The sequence below is a fragment of the Coregonus clupeaformis genome, unplaced genomic scaffold, assembly GCF_020615455.1.
Source record: "Coregonus clupeaformis isolate EN_2021a unplaced genomic scaffold, ASM2061545v1 scaf0416, whole genome shotgun sequence".
Taxonomy (NCBI): domain Eukaryota; kingdom Metazoa; phylum Chordata; class Actinopteri; order Salmoniformes; family Salmonidae; genus Coregonus; species Coregonus clupeaformis.
The window spans coordinates 293,488-313,147 of NW_025533871.1; the positions used below are offsets into that span (position 1 = coordinate 293,488).

At 42.5% G+C, this 19,660-nt stretch overlaps 1 protein-coding gene across 3 annotated transcripts; it reads left to right on the top strand.

Moving 5' to 3' along the window:
• The first annotated feature begins 570 nt into the window (after positions 1–570).
• Positions 571–18,547, top strand: LOC121573337 (Y+L amino acid transporter 2). Of its 3 annotated transcripts, none has more exons than XM_041885225.2 (10): positions 571–648; positions 11,643–12,221; positions 12,843–12,968; positions 13,085–13,229; positions 13,714–13,837; positions 14,304–14,407; positions 16,674–16,770; positions 17,039–17,188; positions 17,341–17,524; positions 17,698–18,547. In XM_041885225.2, exons 2-10 carry the CDS (start codon positions 11,720–11,722, stop codon positions 17,763–17,765), a joined length of 1,500 nt encoding a protein of 499 aa, XP_041741159.2. In that variant the 5' UTR covers positions 571–648; positions 11,643–11,719; the 3' UTR covers positions 17,766–18,547. The 3 variants fall into 3 exon arrangements, with proteins under 3 accessions (XP_041741159.2, XP_041741161.2, XP_041741160.2); XM_041885227.2 differs by having other exon boundaries at positions 17,396–17,524; XM_041885226.2 differs by lacking the exon at positions 571–648 and adding an exon at positions 11,409–11,489.
• Positions 18,548–19,660: the final 1,113 nt, after the last annotated feature.

The window sequence follows — 19,660 nt, forward strand, 5'->3', positions numbered from 1 at the left end:
CAGTGGCATAAAGTAGGTCTACTTGGAGAATTGTTGCCTATTACTGTTGCGCTCAAATATATTGCCCACTGGGCACACACACACTTGTATCAATGATGTTTCCACATAATTTCAATGAAATTACTTTGAACCAATGTGGAATAGACGATTAATTGACATCTGTGCCCAGTGGGTGTTTTCTGGCTTCAAAACTGGTTGAATGGCTATTTTCACCCTGAAGGCACCTGTAAATTACCACAGGTGAGATAAATTACACATTAAACGGGAATCGCTTCACTTGCCGACAACCAAATTCATTTCATTTGAATTCTGAATAATTGATTCCAGGTATTTATTTTACTTTGAAGTGAAAAATCTGTTTCATTTTTGTTTCTTGGTCCAGTGCAGTTGTAAATCAAACAAATACTGTAAACACCTAATTATATATATATATATATAGTTACTTATTTTAGAAGAAAATAAATAGTGAATCATGCAAGTGTTCCAATATACTGCATTTGACAGCAACTGTATCCATTCACGTGATCATTTATTGCCGCCGTCACGTGACTGTGATAATTTGTCTCCTCTGCTGTGTGTTCATTGGGGATGCCGCAACCACACATCTTGGCAGGTCGTCAAGAGCGAAAACCAGAAAACAAGAAAAAGGTAAGACAAATAGCGGATACGAATGTAGCTATGTTACTACTAATTTCACTAGTCAGTGTAATTGCCTGATTCACAGCCTACCTGCCATGTAGGACAAAGGAGGTTGTTATTTCCTAACAAGAAGATGGAAAAGATAACTGGTCCCCTGCGTTTGCATTGGTTTTACTGTATGTTTTACTGAACATTACAGTAAATATAATGTCGATATTGTTTTAGAAACAGACCAAAATCAATCTCATTTAGGCTACAAATTCAAATCCTCGATTTCCCTGTAGGGGAGACCGGGGTTGGTTGTCTCACGGGTTGGTTGTCACAGTGCTTACTCAAAATCCAGGTGGGCTGTGTAATAATTTAAACAACAAAGAAATGTGTAGGTCAAGCCCGCTTGTCACAATCTGAAAACCATCCCCATTGTAACAATGTACCCAGTAAGATAAATGACGTTGAAAAGACGCCTAGAATACTTATTTTCTGGACGTTGAAAAGACGACTATGTTTCACAAGTTTGGATAGCGCAGTACTCCACAGTCCAGTAGAGTTTAATTCAGCAGAGTATGTTAGAGTACAGTAGTACGGTACAGTGCAATACAGTTGAATTCAGTATAGTACAGTACAGTACAGAAAAGTACCGTACCATACAGTTGAGTTTAATTTTAGTAGAGGACAGGACATTAGAGCAGTGGTTTCCAACCGGTGTGCCGCAGCACACTGATGTGCCTTAAGGAACTCTCAGGTGTGCTGCGAAACTTTTCCTAATCTTGTGGCCTGCGGAATGCACATGGAATTTTGACTTGGGCACCCTAGTGCTGGTCAGATAATACATTCAATGGAACATGGTTACGTCTGTATCCAGTGTGCTCAGGCTGTTGTTTCATTTGTGTAATTTTACTTTGTCTGTGAAAACCATTAGCACAGGCAACTCTGATTAGGTTTAGCCAGAGTAATTTATTTCTTAATATATGGCTCTGGGCTAACTGTAGCTATTCCACAGCCTCTGCGATATAAACAAACTGAGCATGGCCTTGTGTCGCAGAAAACCACTCATCTGTAGACCAAACCGATTTTACCTGAGCTACATTTTCTTCTTTCTGGCAGGACGCTCTTAAAGGGGTAAACACAAATTATCCATCACGAGTAAGGAGCTATCAAAACTATGAAAATATTTCAAATAAACCCTATGTAATCTGTTTAAAAAAAATTGTCACAGAAAATTGATTGCATAATGATTCAGATGAGATGGAGGTCATTACCACTGAATAAATTAGGGACATTTTAGGTGTGCCGCATAATTGAATGTCCCATCAAGGTGTGCCACAGTTAAAAAAAGGTTGGGAACCACTGCATTAGAGTATAGTACAGTACATTACAGTTGAGTTTAATTCAGTAGAGTACAGTAGGATACAATACAGTATATTATACTGTACTCTACTGTGACGATTTGAGTGGAGTAAGAACTACAATGTCAAAGCAAATATTCAACAATGTTGAATTTATTTTTACTCATTTATTTTTACTATGTTAGATAGAAATACTGTTCAGGCTTTACTTTTTCTAAAACTTTGGTTCAATTGTTGCTGAAAAACAAATGGCAAACACTGTGACAACCAACCCCATACTCTGTGACAACCAACCCCGGGCAGATTGTGTTTAATGGCTTATAACTCCATGTTGGAATAAGATATGAGGATAAAAAAGGGTCCCCATTTCAACCCAAGACCTTGGTCTTTCTCCTAATATTGAAAATAGTCTTGTTAGATATACCGGTGCAGAGAAATACATTATTTCTACAATGAATATAACATGGTAACATATTTTGTGAAATCAGCTACAATTAGGCTTACTCAGATCGAAACTTAGTTGAAAACCAATAGCCTGATATTTCGAACATCTGTTGATAAGCAACTGCTTGCTAAGGTTACGGTTAGGGTTAGGTTTAGAATAAGGGTAAAGGGTAATTGTTAGGCCAGTGCTTAATTTGTAAATCGGGAGGTGCCGGAACAAAAAGTGAGCGCAAGAGGGGAGTGACCTGGGGAGTTCTGAGGTTTTGAGGTACTAGAACGCATGAGAAGAAAGTGTCATAGAGCAGTAGAGTAGAGACACTTACAGAAGTTGTATACATTGGGAACATTTTTAGTAGCCTAGGGTCTCTGATGTTTTGGGGATCCTTTTTATAAAGGCATTTCATGCAATTCTACATCATTTTACATGACTCGAGACTTTGGCAGAATCTTTTTTAATACCGCACAAATCAATTATTGAAATGGCAGGCTACTTTGACACTGACAAACTGAGAATCTGAGATCAATAAAAACAACCTTGTCTTGATTCCATCAATAGCCTAGGCCTAGGTGTGTGGAGACCCATATTGAGGAGGAAATTATAGTCCTAAAAATGCTTTCCAGTTTCACTGACTCACCCAATGATGTGCAGCTCACTCGCTGGTGATGGCCTATCTCTCTTTTGTTTTACTTTGTAAAACAATATTTGGAAGTTGATCAAATATTTTGGTAGCCTACAGCATAGTCTTCTCTTTTCAGCAGGAGCCATTTGGTTTCCAACCTGTGTTTTTCCTCAATTGTATTTGAAATATTGCTAAAGGACTGTTTTGTCTGTTTGTTTTTTCACTGACAGATTTGCCTCGCGTTCCCGACTGTAGGCTATTCCTTGTTATTGGGCTACAATTCACGGCTAGCCTGTTTTTAAAAAGAAGCTATTGATCCTCTGTGGTTAAATGATAGGCCTTCTCATGAGGTAGTAGGCTATTCTGAATTATTTCATTTATTTCTGAACAGACAGCAGTAATTATATAACTTTGGCACATGTATTTAAATTTATCAGGGGTGCTGCAGTTCCTTCAGAACCCTTTGTGTGATTCTATAAGGAAATAAATGATGAAGTGCAACGCTGGAGAGATGAGTTGCAGGCTCATGTCTATCAGAGCAGAAAGGGAGAGAGATCATATAAAGTGAATCTTATTCTAGTTACAGTTGAAGTCGGAAGTTTACATACACCTTAGCCAAATACATTTCCACTCGGTTTTTCACAATTCCTGACATTTAATCCTAGTAAAAATTCCCTGTCTTAGGTCAGTTAGGATCACCACCCTGTAGCTCAGTTGGTAGAGCATGGCGCTTGCAACGCCAGGGTTGTGGGTTTGTTTCCCACGGGGGGCCAGTATGAAAATGTATGCACTCACTAACTAAGTCGCTCTGGATAAAAGCGTCTGCTAAATGACTAAAATGTAAAATGTAAGAATGTGAAATGTCAGAATAATAGTAGAGAGAATTATTTATTTCAGCTTTTGTTTCTTTCATCACATTCCCAGTGGGTCAGAAGTTTACATACACTCAATTAGTATTTGGTAGCATTGCCTTTAAATTGTTTACCTTGGGTCAAACGTTTCATGTAGCCTTCCACAAGCTTCCCACAATAAGTTGGGTGAATTTTGGCCCATTCCTCCTGACAGAGCTGGTGTAACTGAGTCAGGTTTGTAGGCCTCCTTGCTCGCACACGCTTTTTCAGTTCTGCCCACAAATTTTCGATAGGATTGAGGTCAGGGCTTTGTGAAGGCCACTCCAATACCTTGACTTTGTTGTCCTTAAGCCATTTTGCCACAACTTTGGAAGTATGCTTGGGGTCATTGTCCATTTGGAAGACCCATTTGCAACCAAGCTTTAACTTCCTGACTGATGTCTTGAGATGTTGCTTCAATATATCCACATAATTTTCCTTCCTCATGATGTCATCTATTTTGTGAAGTGCACCAGTCCCTCCTGCAGCAAATCACCCCCACAGCATGATGCTGCCACCCCCATGCTTCACGGTTGGGATGGTGTTCTTCGGCTTGCGAGCTGCCCCCTTTTTCCTCCAAACATAACAATGGTCATTATGGCCAAACAGTAATTTTTTTTGTTTCATCAGACCAGAGGACATTTCTCCCCATGTGTATTTCAAGGTCTACCTTCAAACTCAGTGCCTCTTTGCTTGACATCATATCATGGGAAAATCAAAAGAAATCAGCCAAGACCTCAGAAAAAAATGTGTGGACCTCCACACGTCTGGTTCATCCTTGGGAGCAATTTCCAAATGCTTGAAGGTACCACGTTCATCTGTATAAACAATAGTACGCAAGTATAAACACCATGGGACCACACAGCCGTCATACCGCTCAGGAAGGAGACTGCAACAGTACAGAAGCCATTCAAGTGCAAAGCACTGAGGAGCTGCTGGCCCTGTGCCATAAGAGTATGACTCACAGACAGGACATACCCACTCAGCAACACAGGACTTGATGTCTTATTCAGTGTCATGGCCACTGTCAGATCAAATCAAATTGTATTTATCACATGCGCCGAATACAACAAGTGTAGACTTTATCGTGAAATGCTTACTTACGAGCCCTTTCCCAACAATGTAGTTAAAAGTACGAAAATTAACAAATAGATACAAAGAAAATAGTAACACAATAAAATAACAATAGCGAGGCTATATACAAGGAGTACTGGTACCGAGTCAGTGTACTGGGGTACAAGGTAGTTGGGGTGATTGATTGAGGTAATATGTACATGTAGGTAAGGGGTGAGAAACAGAAAGTCAGGGTAGCCGTTTAATTAACTGTTCAGCAGTCATATGACTTTGGGGTAGAAGCTGTTCAGGAGCCTTTTGGTCCCAGACTTGGCGCTCAGGTACCGCTTGCCGTGCGGTAGCAGAGAGAACAGACTATGACTTGGGTGGCTGGAGTCTTTGACCATTTTTAGGGCCTTCCTCTGACACCGCCTGGTATAGAGGTCCTGGATGGCAGGGAGCTCGGCCCCAGTGATGTACTGGACCGTACGCACTACCCTCTGTAGCGCCTTGCGGTCGTATCCTGAGCAGTTGCCATACCAAGCGGTGATGCAGCCAGTCAAGATGCTCTCAATGGTGCAGCTGTATAACTTCTTGAGGATCTGAGGGCCCATGCCAAATCTTTTCAGCCTCTTGTAGGGGAAGATGCGTTGTCGTGCCCTCTTCACGACTGTGTTGGTGTGTTTGGACCATGATAGAGACACCGAGGAACTTGAAGCTCTCGACCGTCTCCACTACATGCCCGTCAATGTGAATGGGGGCGTGCTCGGCCCTCTGTTTTCTGTAGTCCACGATCAGCTCATTTGTCTTGCTTACGTTGAGGGAGAGGTTGTTGTCCTGGCACCACACTGCCAGGTATCTGACTTCCTCCCTTTAGGCTGTTTCATCGTCGTCGGTGATCAGGCCTACCACCGTCGTGCCTGTGCTTACTGGGCTGTACTGTTGTGGTATGGGGTTTCCAGGGTGATACCACCATCCTATAGTGCTGGGCAATATGGCCAAAATACACTATATATAAAAAAAAGTATGTGGACACCCCTTCAAATCAGTGGATTTGGCTATTTCAGCCACACCCGTTGCTGGCAGGTGTATAAAATCGAGCAACAACGGCTCAGCCACACAAGCTCACAGAACGGGACCGCCGAGTGCTGAAGTACATAGTGCATAAAAATCGTCTGTCCTCGGTTGCAACATTCACTACCGAGTTTCAAACAGCCTCTGAAAGCAACGTCAGCACTAACTGTTCGTCGGGAGCTTCATGAAATGGGTTTCCATGGCCGAGCAGCCGCACACAAGCCTAAGATCACCCTGTGCAATGCCAAGCGTTGGCTGGAGTGGTGTAAAGCTCGCCACCATTGGACTCTGGAGCAGTGGAAACACGTTCTCTGGAGTGATGAATCACGCTTCACCATCTGGCAGTCCGACGGACAAATTTGGGTTTGGCAGATGCCAGGAGAACGCTACCTGCCCCAATGCATAGTGCCAGCGTTAAAGTTTGGTGGAGGAGGAATAATGGTCTGGGGCTGTTTTTCATGGTTCGGGCTAGGCCCCTTAGTTCCAGTGAAGGGAAATCTTAATGCTACAGCATTCAGTGACATTCTAGACGATTCTGTGCTTCCAACTTTGTGGCAAGTTTGGAGAAGGCCCTTTCCTGTTTCAGCATGACATTTACATTTACATTTTTGTCATTTAGCAGACGCTCTTATCCAGAGCGACTTACATGACAATGCCCCTGTGCACAAAGCGAGGTTCACAGAGAAAAGGTTTGTTGAGATCGGTGTGGAAGAACTTGGCTGGCCTGCACAGAGCCCTGACCTCAACCCCATCGAACACCTTTGGGATGAATTGGAACGTTGACTGCGAGCCAGGCCTAATCGCCCAACATCAGTGCCCTACCTCACTAATGCTCTTGTGGCTGAATAGAAGCAACTCCCTGCACAATGTTCCAACATCTGGTGGAAAGCCTTCCCAGAAGAGTTGAGGCTTTTATAGCAGCAAAGGGGGGACCAACTCCACATTAATGCCCATGATTTTGGAATGAGATGTTTGACGAGCATGTGTCCACAAACCTTTGGTCATGTAGTGTATCATATCACAATATTTTACATACTTTTGACGGTATTTTATGTTTCTGAATAATAAAAGTTCTAAATATATTTCATGAGTAGTGACAACAAATGATGACAATAAATGAATTCTAAGTGGTTTAAATGGACTTTCTCCATTCTGATTGTTTTATACTCAACCAAACCAAACCAAACTAGGACAAAACTGACAGTGAAGTAGTCAAATTTGTTCAACTTTTCATTTATTTAGCACTGTATCAAAATACCTTTTCATAGACTGTATTGTAAAAATCCATACCGGTATACCTCAAAAGACGATATATCGCTTAACCCTACCATCGTATAGCACTAGGGTTTGATATATATATATATATATATATTTTTTTTTATATATATTTTTTTTGTCATTGATATTGTATGCACCTTATGGTACCATAACAAACAAAAGCAGAGCCCCTTCCAGACCGGGCAGTTCAGAAACACAACCCCTGTTTTGTTCAAATAACCACCTGTGGGATGTGGATATTGACATCTCTTTTTCTCTCACAGTCTGCATGTATAGGGCATATCTTAGTGGAATGACAGTCAATGTTTCCAATGTTTCGGCACTGAGAAATTTCAGGTCTGCTGAGCGCAAACTTGAATGTTGTGAACATTTGTGCAACTTCCGGCGCGCATTTACTGTGAACACTGAGGCTGTACCCACTTTAAGTTACCATTTTAAAAGTGGCGAAGTAGGCTACTGTGGCTATTTGATCATAATGTAGGCCTACCAGTGGCCTACCATCAAAAACAATGGAGAGAAATGCATCCCATAACATTTTATAACATGGAAATAGCTGTTCTATCATTCAGCCTATAGTAGCAGCAAATGTGTGGTGTTCAATGTGGACTACATTCCATGAGACTTTTGGAAAAAAAACATGCAGGGCTTGACATTAACCTGTTTATCCACTTGTCTTTCAGGCAAGGAGGTGACTGAAAATATTGTTGTTTGATGCAAGAAACCACTTTACAAAATACAATTCATTGTTATTTCCATATCATTATTACAGAGAATCAGACAAATTATGCTACCCTCTGCCTATTGACTACTTGGCTTATTCAAGACAGTCTCAAAATACAACACTGCCCCTTTAAGACATAACAAAAGCTCTTTACCTGACTAGCTTTTCAAAGATGGCTAGAAATGCACACCTTTTGTGCTCTTGTAGGAAGCAACCACTCCCCCATTGCTGACTAGAAATTAGCTATAACTGGGCCAATAACTCACTAACTAGCAAAGAATATGAACAAATGTGCACATGATCTCAAAACAAGCACATCTACTAGCGACCGCTCATGCTGTAAACAGTCAATTTCAAAGTGAATGGCACAGATCCATATATGGCAATGGCTATTTGCATATAGGCCAACTGCAGCTCTGATTGGTTATGGTGCACCAGACTGTGTAGCGTATGGGCCTGAGTTGTGCCTGTCAATGCAATAGAATCCTAATCTGATGCACTCTGCCGCCAATATTTTTTTGCACAGTTAGTTTTGCACTAAGTCTTGCATAGTTCGTTTCGTTATGCTACATTGAAAGTGGCTAATATTGCTTTGATTCGAGCAATTCCCACAGTAGAGCGAAACGTTGATAGTGTAAATAACTAAAGGGGAAAACTCTAGAAAGTTGAGTGAAGTTCAATCTCGTGCTTCTCTGCGCAGGTTGATATTTATTCTGATTGACAGTCCGAGGGGAGCTGTGCCTGCACAGCTTAGAGGGAACATTGCTGACAATCCCATGCAAATATGGTGACTCTGGCCTCTATTCCCGGAAGAGCAACTGGCCATAGCACTGTATTTGAGGGTTTTCCAGAAAGTAGGGAGGAATTTCTTAGAACATGTTCTTAGTTAAACAAATGAGCTCACTTTCAGCACATGAGGCTGCATGGGGCTTACACCCTTTCATTCATGTCTCACTGCACCTCTCTGAGCCATTCATGTATTTCATTAAACTCTAAGAGGTCTGTTTACCTCTTACCTGTCTTTCTCAAAATTATGTGGTAATTATGTAATTATGCTTAATGAACAATCTCTTGTAGAATAATAGTGAAGACATCAAAACTATGAAATAACACATATGGAATCATGTAGTAACCAAAAAAGTGTTAAACAAATCAAAATATATTTTATATTTGAGATTCTTCTAAAAAATACTGAAATATGACATTTACATAAGTATTCAGACCCTTTACTTTGTTGAAGAACCTTTGGCAGCGGTTACAGCCTCGAGTCTTCTAGGGTATGACGCTACAAGCTTGGCACACCTGTATTTGGGGAGTTTCTCCCATTCTTCGCTGCAGATCCTCTCAAGCTCTGTCAGGTTGGATGGGGAGTGTCGCTGCACAGCTATTTTCAAGTCTCTCCAGAGATGTTCGATCGGGTTCAAGTCCGGACTCAAGGACATTCAGAGACGTATCCCGAAGCCACTCCTGCGTTGTCTTGGCTGTGTGCTTAGGGTCATTGTCCTGCTGGAAGGTGAACCTTCGCCCCATGAAAACTATATTGCAGGGTTCTCCCCAAATAATGTAAGAGAGGCGCTGCAACACCTTGTGCTACTATATATAAAACATTTTTTTACATGATTTGTTATCATATAAGGCACTTTTTTTTTCTAGATTGCAAGAAATGGCAGTTTCAGGTGTTCAAAAAACGCAAATAACTTTGAGTCCTAAAGCCATACCAACACCACCTTGTTAAAAAATCCTGGGGAGAGCCCTGATATTGTCTGTCTGACTCACCTACTACCCATGTAGATTGGACAACACAAACATTGTCCCATCCTCCTGTCCAAATATCGTTGAGATACGATTGTATCTTCTTTTTTTTTTCTCTAGGGGGGTGTGCACGGAGGCGTCAATTGGTGGGCGGGAAGAACAAAATATATAAAGGACACATTGCTAGGCCTAAACAGTGTTACACCTAGTTATTTTTTATCTAGTCTAGGCTGCATGATTTTCAAATTGGTAGGGCTATGTTTCTCTTGTCCATAACAATACTCATATCAGCATAGCCGCGGGAAGTAGGGGTGCTGAGGGTGCTGAAGCACCTGATAAATTAAAATATAGTTTTTTCCCCCACAAAATTAGTGAACTAGGCCTTTATTACTCCTGTATGAAAAATACTCATGGAAAAGTCCATCATCCTGCTGAGTTCGTCACTGGGTGAACATGCTGGTGTTCCTTGCCAGAAACCTTTATGGGGCCTAAGACATGGGAAAAAACAACTTAGACCTAATGGTTCCTCATTGCACTTTTTTATTTAATTTTAAATGTAGCCTATATTCAAATCCAGATTCATCTTAATCGAAAGACATAGCCTATAGGATAGCCTGGAATATTCTGTCAAACCTTGAAAGACTTATTTGCACAGTTTTTTTGCACTAATTTAGGTTATTCCGTACTTATACTTTTTAGGCTACTTGATATCTTTTCTAACTTGTGAAAGGATTTGTACAGTACCCTAATAGGCTTATTTGTTTGTAGCATATGTTCATTAGTTTTTAAGTGTTATAAAGAATGTTATAAATAATAATTTTATCTGATTGTATATTTATGGTTTTTACAGTTCGATAAGCAAGGCATAATAGACCTATTTGTTTTTAGCCTAAATCAATGTTCCTTCAAGTGTTATAAAGATTGTTAAAGGCTAAATAATCATTTATTTTATCTGATTTGTTGTTGACTTGTATATAAATGCACAATTTGTAAGCTATAGAAAACACCGACTCATCATTCATTCATACATACACCGACTCATCATTCATTTAGCCTATTTTTTTGTTCCCGCTTATTGAAAGTGCTGCTGCGGGAGCTTATGCCCGATTGCCCGTTGCGCAATTTAAGGACATGAATAGGCTAAACACTTCGACAATATTATACATATTTGTTTATAAGTTTAACTTGTAAAAGGAACGTTTACTGCACCTTTTATTGACAGTAGCCTATGTGTAGGCCTATATTATTGTCTGTTTGGGAAAAAGGGCCCCTATCTGACATTTTGGGCTGCTTTGGTGCTCTCTGGTCTTTATACAATCTAGATTGTTCTCTTGCATTATGTTAGTAGTCTAACTACTACATTTTATATTGAAATGTAATAGGCTATGGCAAATAGGGAATAGGCCATTTGGCATGTCTCCCTGTTGCGGAGGTGCTGTCAAATTCAAATATACTAAACCATTGTTTGTGACATCACAATGTCGTCACCATCCACGATGGCTGTCAAACATGGTCATAGACGATGCAATTGTAAAATCGCTTGCTACATGTGTAAATTAAAAAGCAGGGTTACTGTCAAAATGATTTCTTTAAAAAAGTAATACAATTTAGACATAGGTGTGAGATGATGGGCACATGGGCCCCCAGAGCTGCGGGAGTTTCCGCTACACCAGTGAGTGGGCCTGGAGGAGAGTAGAGGGATTACATTTGGACTAGACCACTCCACGCTCTCTGTCTGCTTCAGAGGCATTAGCTACGCTACTTTTCCTTCTCTTTCTCTCTTTCAAATCTCAAATTCTCAGTCTTCCCCTTTCTTGTCTCTTAGGGCAGGTAGCACCCAGTCAGAGGGGACCCTTTTTCCAGAAGTAGCCAGCCAGCCAGGCCCCCAGACAGAGTCTCAGCATGGAGAACCAGGACGAGTCCAGCAAGTTGAACGGGAGCTCCTCGCACCCCGGCGAAACCGCAGCCGTGGCCCCCGAGCAGGCTAAAGAGAGCATGCAGATGAAGAAGGAGATCTCCCTGCTCAACGGAATCAGCCTCATCGTGGGCAACATGATTGGCTCAGGCATCTTTGTGTCTCCCAAGGGCGTGCTCATGTACAGCGCCTCCTACGGCCTGTCGCTGGTCATCTGGGCCATCGGTGGAATATTCTCAGTGGTCGGCGCTCTGTGTTACGCAGAGCTGGGCACCACCATCACCAAGTCCGGGGCCAGCTATGCCTATATCCTGGAGTCCTTTGGTCCATTCATTGCCTTTATTCGCCTGTGGACATCACTGCTCATCATTGAGCCCACCAGTCAGGCGGTCATCGCCATAACGTTCGCTAACTACCTGGTGCAGCCGCTCTTCCCCACGTGTGAGCCACCCTACTCAGCCTCGCGCCTCATCGCAGCCGCCTGCATATGTGAGTAATCCCTAATGACGCGCTTACGCCCTCTGACTAACCTTTTCCTTTATCCTTCTCTCACAAATGGCAAACAAAGTGTCAAAGGACACTCTGAAAATGCAGACAATGTAAAAATAGAACATTAGCAGACTGTTTCATTTAAGTTGAGTCACTAAAATGCTCTCAAATTGCCCTTAGTAGGACTTGCTCTCTAGGTTTTCCAGAACCTTCCTACCTCATACCCATTTCAGTAACCCTACGCTACTTCGGCAGACAGTTATGCTAACATTGGGGCCGAGAAATAGTACATACTGTTCCTGCATTACAGAGTGTACATGAACTGATTCCAGATCTGTTTTCATGCATGTGTGTGCACTCACTGCACTGTGCATCTGTACAGACAGAAGCCCAACAGAACGGAGCTGACAGAACTACTCTGAGTTAAGAAGCTTCGAGTCCTCTCATCATGTGACCTGTGAATTGTAACACATAACATGTAACTAATTGAATGAGTACTCCGTGATTTGAAAGACTCACAGCACAGTAAAAGGATTTGGCTCTGACCTTTGACCTTTTAACAGTCCTCTGCTAAGTAGTCTGCTGACGTTGTGTGAACACTCCTGTCTTTGGTTGGCCCAGGTTTGCTGACGTTCATCAACTCGGCCTACGTGAAGTGGGGCACCAGGGTGCAGGATGTCTTCACTTACGCCAAAGTTCTCGCCCTCATCGTCATCATCATCACAGGCATAGTGAAACTATGCCAAGGTCAGTGACACTGTATCACTGCTGCCAACACACTACTGTTGATTCATTTTCATATCCGATTTTTATCCCATTGCATGAATGGTTGTATAGTAATTACTGTGTCTGCCTCCTCTCAGGATACACCATGAACTTTGAGGCGTCGTTCCAGGGCTCTTCTACAGACCCTGGAGACATTGCCTTGGCCCTGTACTCTGCCCTGTTCTCCTACTCAGGCTGGGACACACTCAACTTTGTTACCGAGGAGATCAAGGACCCAGAGAGGTACTCATGACACCCTGACAACACATACCAAACATACCATTATTGACCTGCTTGATTTCCGCCTCTATAGTCAGTCATTAACTAGCCTGGCCGCAGATCTGCTTGTGCTTTAGCCAACTCCTTTGTCATTCATTGTCATACATGACTGTTTGGCATGACAACGAATCCAACAGAAGGGTTGGCTGAAGCACAAACTAGAACAGTAACTGGGTTCCATTACTAATCTGAGGAAGCTTTGGTAACAAGGATGTGTGAATGCAGTGGTAGATAATGGAGTGCCATAGTGATTGCTGGCAGCTGGGTGTTATTCCAAAGTAGAACCTACTGGATGGACATTCACACATTAACGCCAGTGCCATGTAACCTTACCACCATGTTGCGCTGTAGGTTTAAGCAAGTCAGCTCCGGTAAGAGTATATGCCAAACAAAGAGAGACGTATACTGTATGAATGATAATGTTTGACCTCTTACTCTGTTCCCATAGGAACCTGCCCCTGTCCATTGCCATCTCCATGCCCATCGTCACAATCATATATATCATGACTAACGTGGCTTACTACGCCGTGCTGGACATGAGTGCTATCCTCGCCAGTGATGCCGTGGCTGTGGTGAGTTCAGAATTAAGAGCTCTTTCTTTTATATCATGGAATAGGTTTTATTTAGTTTATTGGGCCAATGGGTCTCTGTTGAAGAGCAGATTATTTATGGCTCTGATTTCCGGGAATGTAGTTTGAGAGGGAAATTGTATACAGTGCCGACCCACATGCCACATGTTGAAGTTATTACCAATGCGATTAATGCCCTTGCTTGTTTTTTATGTATACATTGAGTTGATGTTCAGTTCTGTTCCTAGGCCTGTTTGTCTTTGTTTTTATAAGCACCTGATCACCCTCAGGCAACTGTGTCAGGGCTGGGCTGTCTAGCCCATTGACAGTCTGGATGTTTCATTGGAGTCTGACAGACTCCCATTTAGATATGGATCTTTCTTTATCAATGTGTAAAAGTGCCCCCTGGAAAAGTGTGTTTTTGAGATTCTGTGTAAAATCCTAATATGTTTTATTTTCTCCTCTGTAGACGTTTGCAGACCACACTCTGGGAGTGATGAGCTGGACCATCCCCATCGCTGTGGCTCTGTCCTGTTATGGAGGGCTAAACGCATCTATTATCGCTGCATCCAGGTAAACCCTGTGACACACACACACATACACACACACTCACACTCCCATACAATGCCCTAAGCTTTATCGATTTCCATGTTCCATCTGGTTATATTTCTGGTTATGTTGTGCTCCGATGGTTTTTATAGTGACGTTCTATAATTAACACCATCTGGAGTTGCTTTCTGGTAATGATTACGGAGGTACACTACATGACCAAAAGTATGTGGACACCTGCTCGTCGAACACCTCATTCCAAAATCATGGGCATTAATATGGAGTTGGTCACCCATTTGCTGCTATAACAGCCTCCACTCTTCTGGGAAGGCTTTCCACTAGATGTTGGAAAAAAGGGGGACTTGCTTCCATTCTGCCACAAGAGCATTAGTGACGTCAGGCACTGATGTTGGGCGATTAGGCCTCGCAGTCAGCTTTTCAATTCATCCCAAAGGTGTTCGATGGGGTTGAGGTCAGGGCTCTGTGCAGGCCAGTCAAGTTCTTCCACACCGATCTTGACAAACCATTTCTGTATGGACCTCACTTTGTACACAGGGGCATTGTCATGCTGAAACAGGAAAGGGCCTTCCCCAAACTGTTGCCACAAAGTTGGAAGCACAGAATCGTCTAGAATGTAATTGTATGCTGTAGCATTAAGATTTCCCTTCACTGGAACTAAGGGGCCTAGCCCGAACCATGAAAAACAGCCCCAGACCATTATTCCTCCTCCACCAAACTTTACAGTTGGCACCATTCATTCGGGCAGGTAGCGTTCTCCTGGCATCTGCCAAACCCAAATTCGTCCGTCGGACTGCCAGTTGGTGAAGCGTGATTCATCACTCCAGAGAACGTGTTTCCACTGATCCAGAGTCCAATGGCGGCGAGCTTTACACCACTCCAGCCGACGCTTGGCATTGCGCATGTTGATCTTAGGCTTGTGTGCGGCTGCTCGGCCATGGAAACCCATCTCATGAAGCTCCCGACTAACAGTTATTTTGCTGGCGTTGCTTCCGGAGGCAGTTTGGAACTCGGTAGTGAGTGTTGCAACCGAGGACCGACGATTTACGTGCTTCAGCACTCGGCGGTCCCGTTCTGTGAGCTTGTGTGGCCTACCACTTCCCCGCTGAGCCGTTGATGCTCCTAGACGTTACCACTTCACAATAACAGAACTTACAGTTGACCGGGGCAGCTTTTGCTGGACAGAAATTTTATGGACTGACTTTCTACGACGGTGCCACGTTGAAAGTCACTGAGCTCTTCAGTAAGGCCATTCAACTGCCAATGCTTGTCTGTGGAGATTGCATGGCTGTGTACTCGATTTTATACACCTGTGAGCAACGGGTGTGGCTGAAATAGCCGATTACACTCATTTGAAGGGGTGTCCACATACTTTTGTATATATAGTGTATGCTGTATGCCACAGATGTACCATTAGGTTGACCAGATACTCTAGTGCTGAGCGATTAACCGAAATGTCGGTTATTTTTTGGTTTTTAAACAACTAATTGATCGACATCTGTTCAATTATTTGAATTCCATTTCGTTCGTTTTTTTTCTGTGAGCTCAATGCACACATTGGCTGCAGTTTCTCTAGAGATAAATCAGATCATGCCTGAATTGTGCGACGTAGCAGGGAGTTGTAGTTACCTATAGGCCAATGTTCTACATAGTTTAGCGCAGAAAACGTGATAATTAACTCAAATGACCATAATCCATTGCGCGGCTACTTGTCCGGTCTGTGTGGGGCAGACACGGAGAGAGAGGGAAGAGACCGAAGACGCACAATCGAGAGGGATAGAGAGCAGACACTTTGCGAGGTATCTCTACCTGAAAATACATGATCAAAGTGATTGATAGTTGGTATTCAGCAGTTATAAAAGTATGCCTTATTTACTTTGAAGAACTACTAAAATAGTGATTTAGTCAGAGCATAGGCAGCAGCTCTATAGAGATGAGATGATGACTTGGAATTAAATAATTAAGTAATCAAATAAAACAAATGTAATATATACAACAACTGAAGTATTTTATAAAAATAAAATAATGTGAATAACTGATGATTAATAAGTGATAAGCAGTAATGGGCAGTCACTACCATCATGGGACTTTTAATAATTGTTTTATTCTGTGTTGTTCAACCCACATAATGCATAGTGCATTTAATGTACAAAATAATCATCTAAATCGAAAACCGTGATTATTTTTTTTATAATCTATCCGAAACTGAACCGACCACAAAAAGCACTAATCGCTCAGCACTATATCTAAGTGATACCTCTGCCGTTGACAGGCTGTTCTTCGTGGGTGCTCGTGAAGGTCACCTCCCGGACGCCTTATCAATGATTCATGCGGAGAGGTATACCCCTGTCCCTGCTCTACTCTTCAACGTAAGCACCCCCTTTCCTTACATCACCTACAACGCATACTTTTGTACATTTTCATCAACTTTTATGCCAAACAAACAAAGTAGAATCATCTCCACTGTCCACATCAACTCAATGCTGCTGTCAGTGCTGACACCTGGTGGATAGACATGACCAGTGCAGCTTCCTTACTATCTGGTGTGGATGATTTTGATGAGCCATGTCTCCCCCTGCTGGCGAGTCATACATTCTGCCTCTTGTTGACCAGTTTCTTTTTTTTGTGTGTCCACAGTGTGCCATGGCCTTGGTATACCTGACTGTGGAGGATATCTTCCAGCTGATCAACTACTACAGCTTCAGCTACTGGTTCTTTATGGGTCTGTCTATCGCCGGGCAGATCTACCTGCGCTGGAAGGAACCAGACAGACCCAGACCACTCAAGGTGAGATAACTTGACTGTTTCACCTGTGAACCAATATGTTCATACTTTATCAATTAATAGACTAAAGATAAAATCTCTTGGAAGATAAGTAGTTACATGTAAGACAACAATGGATGTCTGTGCTTGTCTCCCCTATGTGTTCCTGTGTGCAGTTGACCCTGTTGTACCCCATCATCTTCTGTTGTTGCACTGTGTTCCTCGTGGCAGTGCCACTGTACAGTGACACCATCAATTCTCTCATTGGCATCGCCATTGCCCTCTCCGGAGTGCCGGTCTACTTCCTGGGCATCCACCTGCCCGAGTCCAAACGCCCACCCTACATTACCAAGTTACTACGTGAGTTAACCTCTCTCAATAAGAGCCTTTCCACAGCCTGTTTCCAAATGAGGACTGATTAAATTTCTGTCTTGTATAATAGTTGAAAATATGTCCATTGAAAGATGTGGAAACAGAATTTTATTTTAGTAATTTATGATTGCGCTCTAACCTCTTTCTTTCTCTTGTGCTAGGTTCTTTCACACGCTTTACCCAGCTCACCTGTTTCTGTGTGCTCACCGAGATGGACATCAATGAGTAAACCCTCACTCCCAACCACGACATAAAGTTCTCACCATGTTACCCACCACCCTTTGCAATTCACAAACAGACACATGGGACCAACTCATGGAAATTCACCTCTTTTGCAAAAACAAGGGAATATTTCAACATTTTACTTCCAGTGACCTGACTACTACATTAGTCTGTAGTTTACAAGCTGGGACACAATCCACACGTTTACACGCACAGACAGGTATCGAGAGGTGACAGCGTGGGACTCTTTTGACTGCCATCAGCCTGGTGCCTGATGGTTCATGTGAAGTTAAGCATTGGGCAAGGACAGATCCCAAGGAAAGCCATGGTCATCTGGCCAGTACTCTGGGACATCCTCTCCTCCTCCTGTCATTATCCTACTCATAGTTTCACTTCTCCCAATCTCCTGACATCATCATCCCCTGCCTGGTGTATGAGCTGAGGGGGTGAGATCCACATCAGGGCCTATAGAGGTGGTCCCTCCCTTCTCAGCGGCTGAAAATCCATGTAAGATGGCAATACTGCTCTTATCGGGTTCTGGAATTACCTAGAGAGGTTGGACAAGACTACTTTTGTTTTATGATCTCAAAGGGTATAGGTATACACTTTCATTTTTAGTCTTATAATATGCTGTGCCTGTCAAATTCATATACACTGAGTGTACAAAACATCAGGAACACCTGCTCTATCCATGACATACTGTAGACTGACCTGGTGGATCCAGGTGAAAGCTATGATCCCTTATTGATGTCACTTGTTAAATCCACTTGAACCTGTCTCCTCCCCTTCATCTACACTGATTGAAGAAGGATTTTAAAGCCTTGAGACAATTGAGACATGGATTGTGTATGTGTGCCATTCAGAGGGTGAATGGGCAAGACAAAATCTTTAAGTGCCCTTGAATGGGGTATGGTAGTAGTTGCCAGGCGCACCGGTTTGATCGTGTCAAGAACTGCAACGCTGCTGGTTTTTTTACACAACAGTTTCCCGTGCGTATCAAGAATGGGCCAACACCCAAAGGACATCCATCCAAGTTGACACAAATGTGGGAAGCATTGGAGTCAACATGGGCCAGCATCCCTGTGGAATTTCGACACCTTGTAGAGTTCATGCCCAACGAATTGAGGCTGTTCTGAGGGCAAAAGGGGGTACAACTCAATATTAGGAAGTTGTTACTAATGTTTTGTACACTGTCTATGTCTGCGTATCCCAAAGGGACATGCAAACAGACTGATTTTTATAAATAAAGGTGAGGCTAAGGTCTGTGTTCTCGTGGAGCTTTTGAGTTATGGATGATAGTTTATTGGTTATTATGGATGATGGTTTATTGGAAAAAGGGAACAAATGACTCAACGTCTGCTGCTACATGGTTGTTCAACACAGCTCTACTACAGTCCTTAGTTCTGTGTTTTTTCCAGCCCTCTCACTCATGGTGTTACTTCAGTTTTGATCATATGATCATTTTTCTGTGAACTGCAGACTGACCTCAGAGTAAGGTTAATGTAGCATTCAATTATGCAATCTATCTATACACCGTATTCGTCCATATGCACCGTTTTCTTTAATTGGGCTGGACCTCTAATATCCATAATACAATATTCATAAACCTGAAAACCCAATCCCACAAAGAAATTATTCTGTACTGTATTGCTTTGGAAAATGTGCAATAGCCAACTAAATGCCATGTCATCTCAGCAATGGCAAATGTAACTCTCCAAAGACCATGGTGAGTGAGGCCATCTCAGCTTTACCAACAGTTTGGGATCACTTGATGGGCCTATTGGGGCAGCAGCAGTGAATTAAACAAATGTTAACTTTATTGTACCTGTAAGTCAACCATGCATAGGATCTCCTGGGCCAATATTGAATGAAGCCACTAAGTTATTCAGCGAATATAAAAGA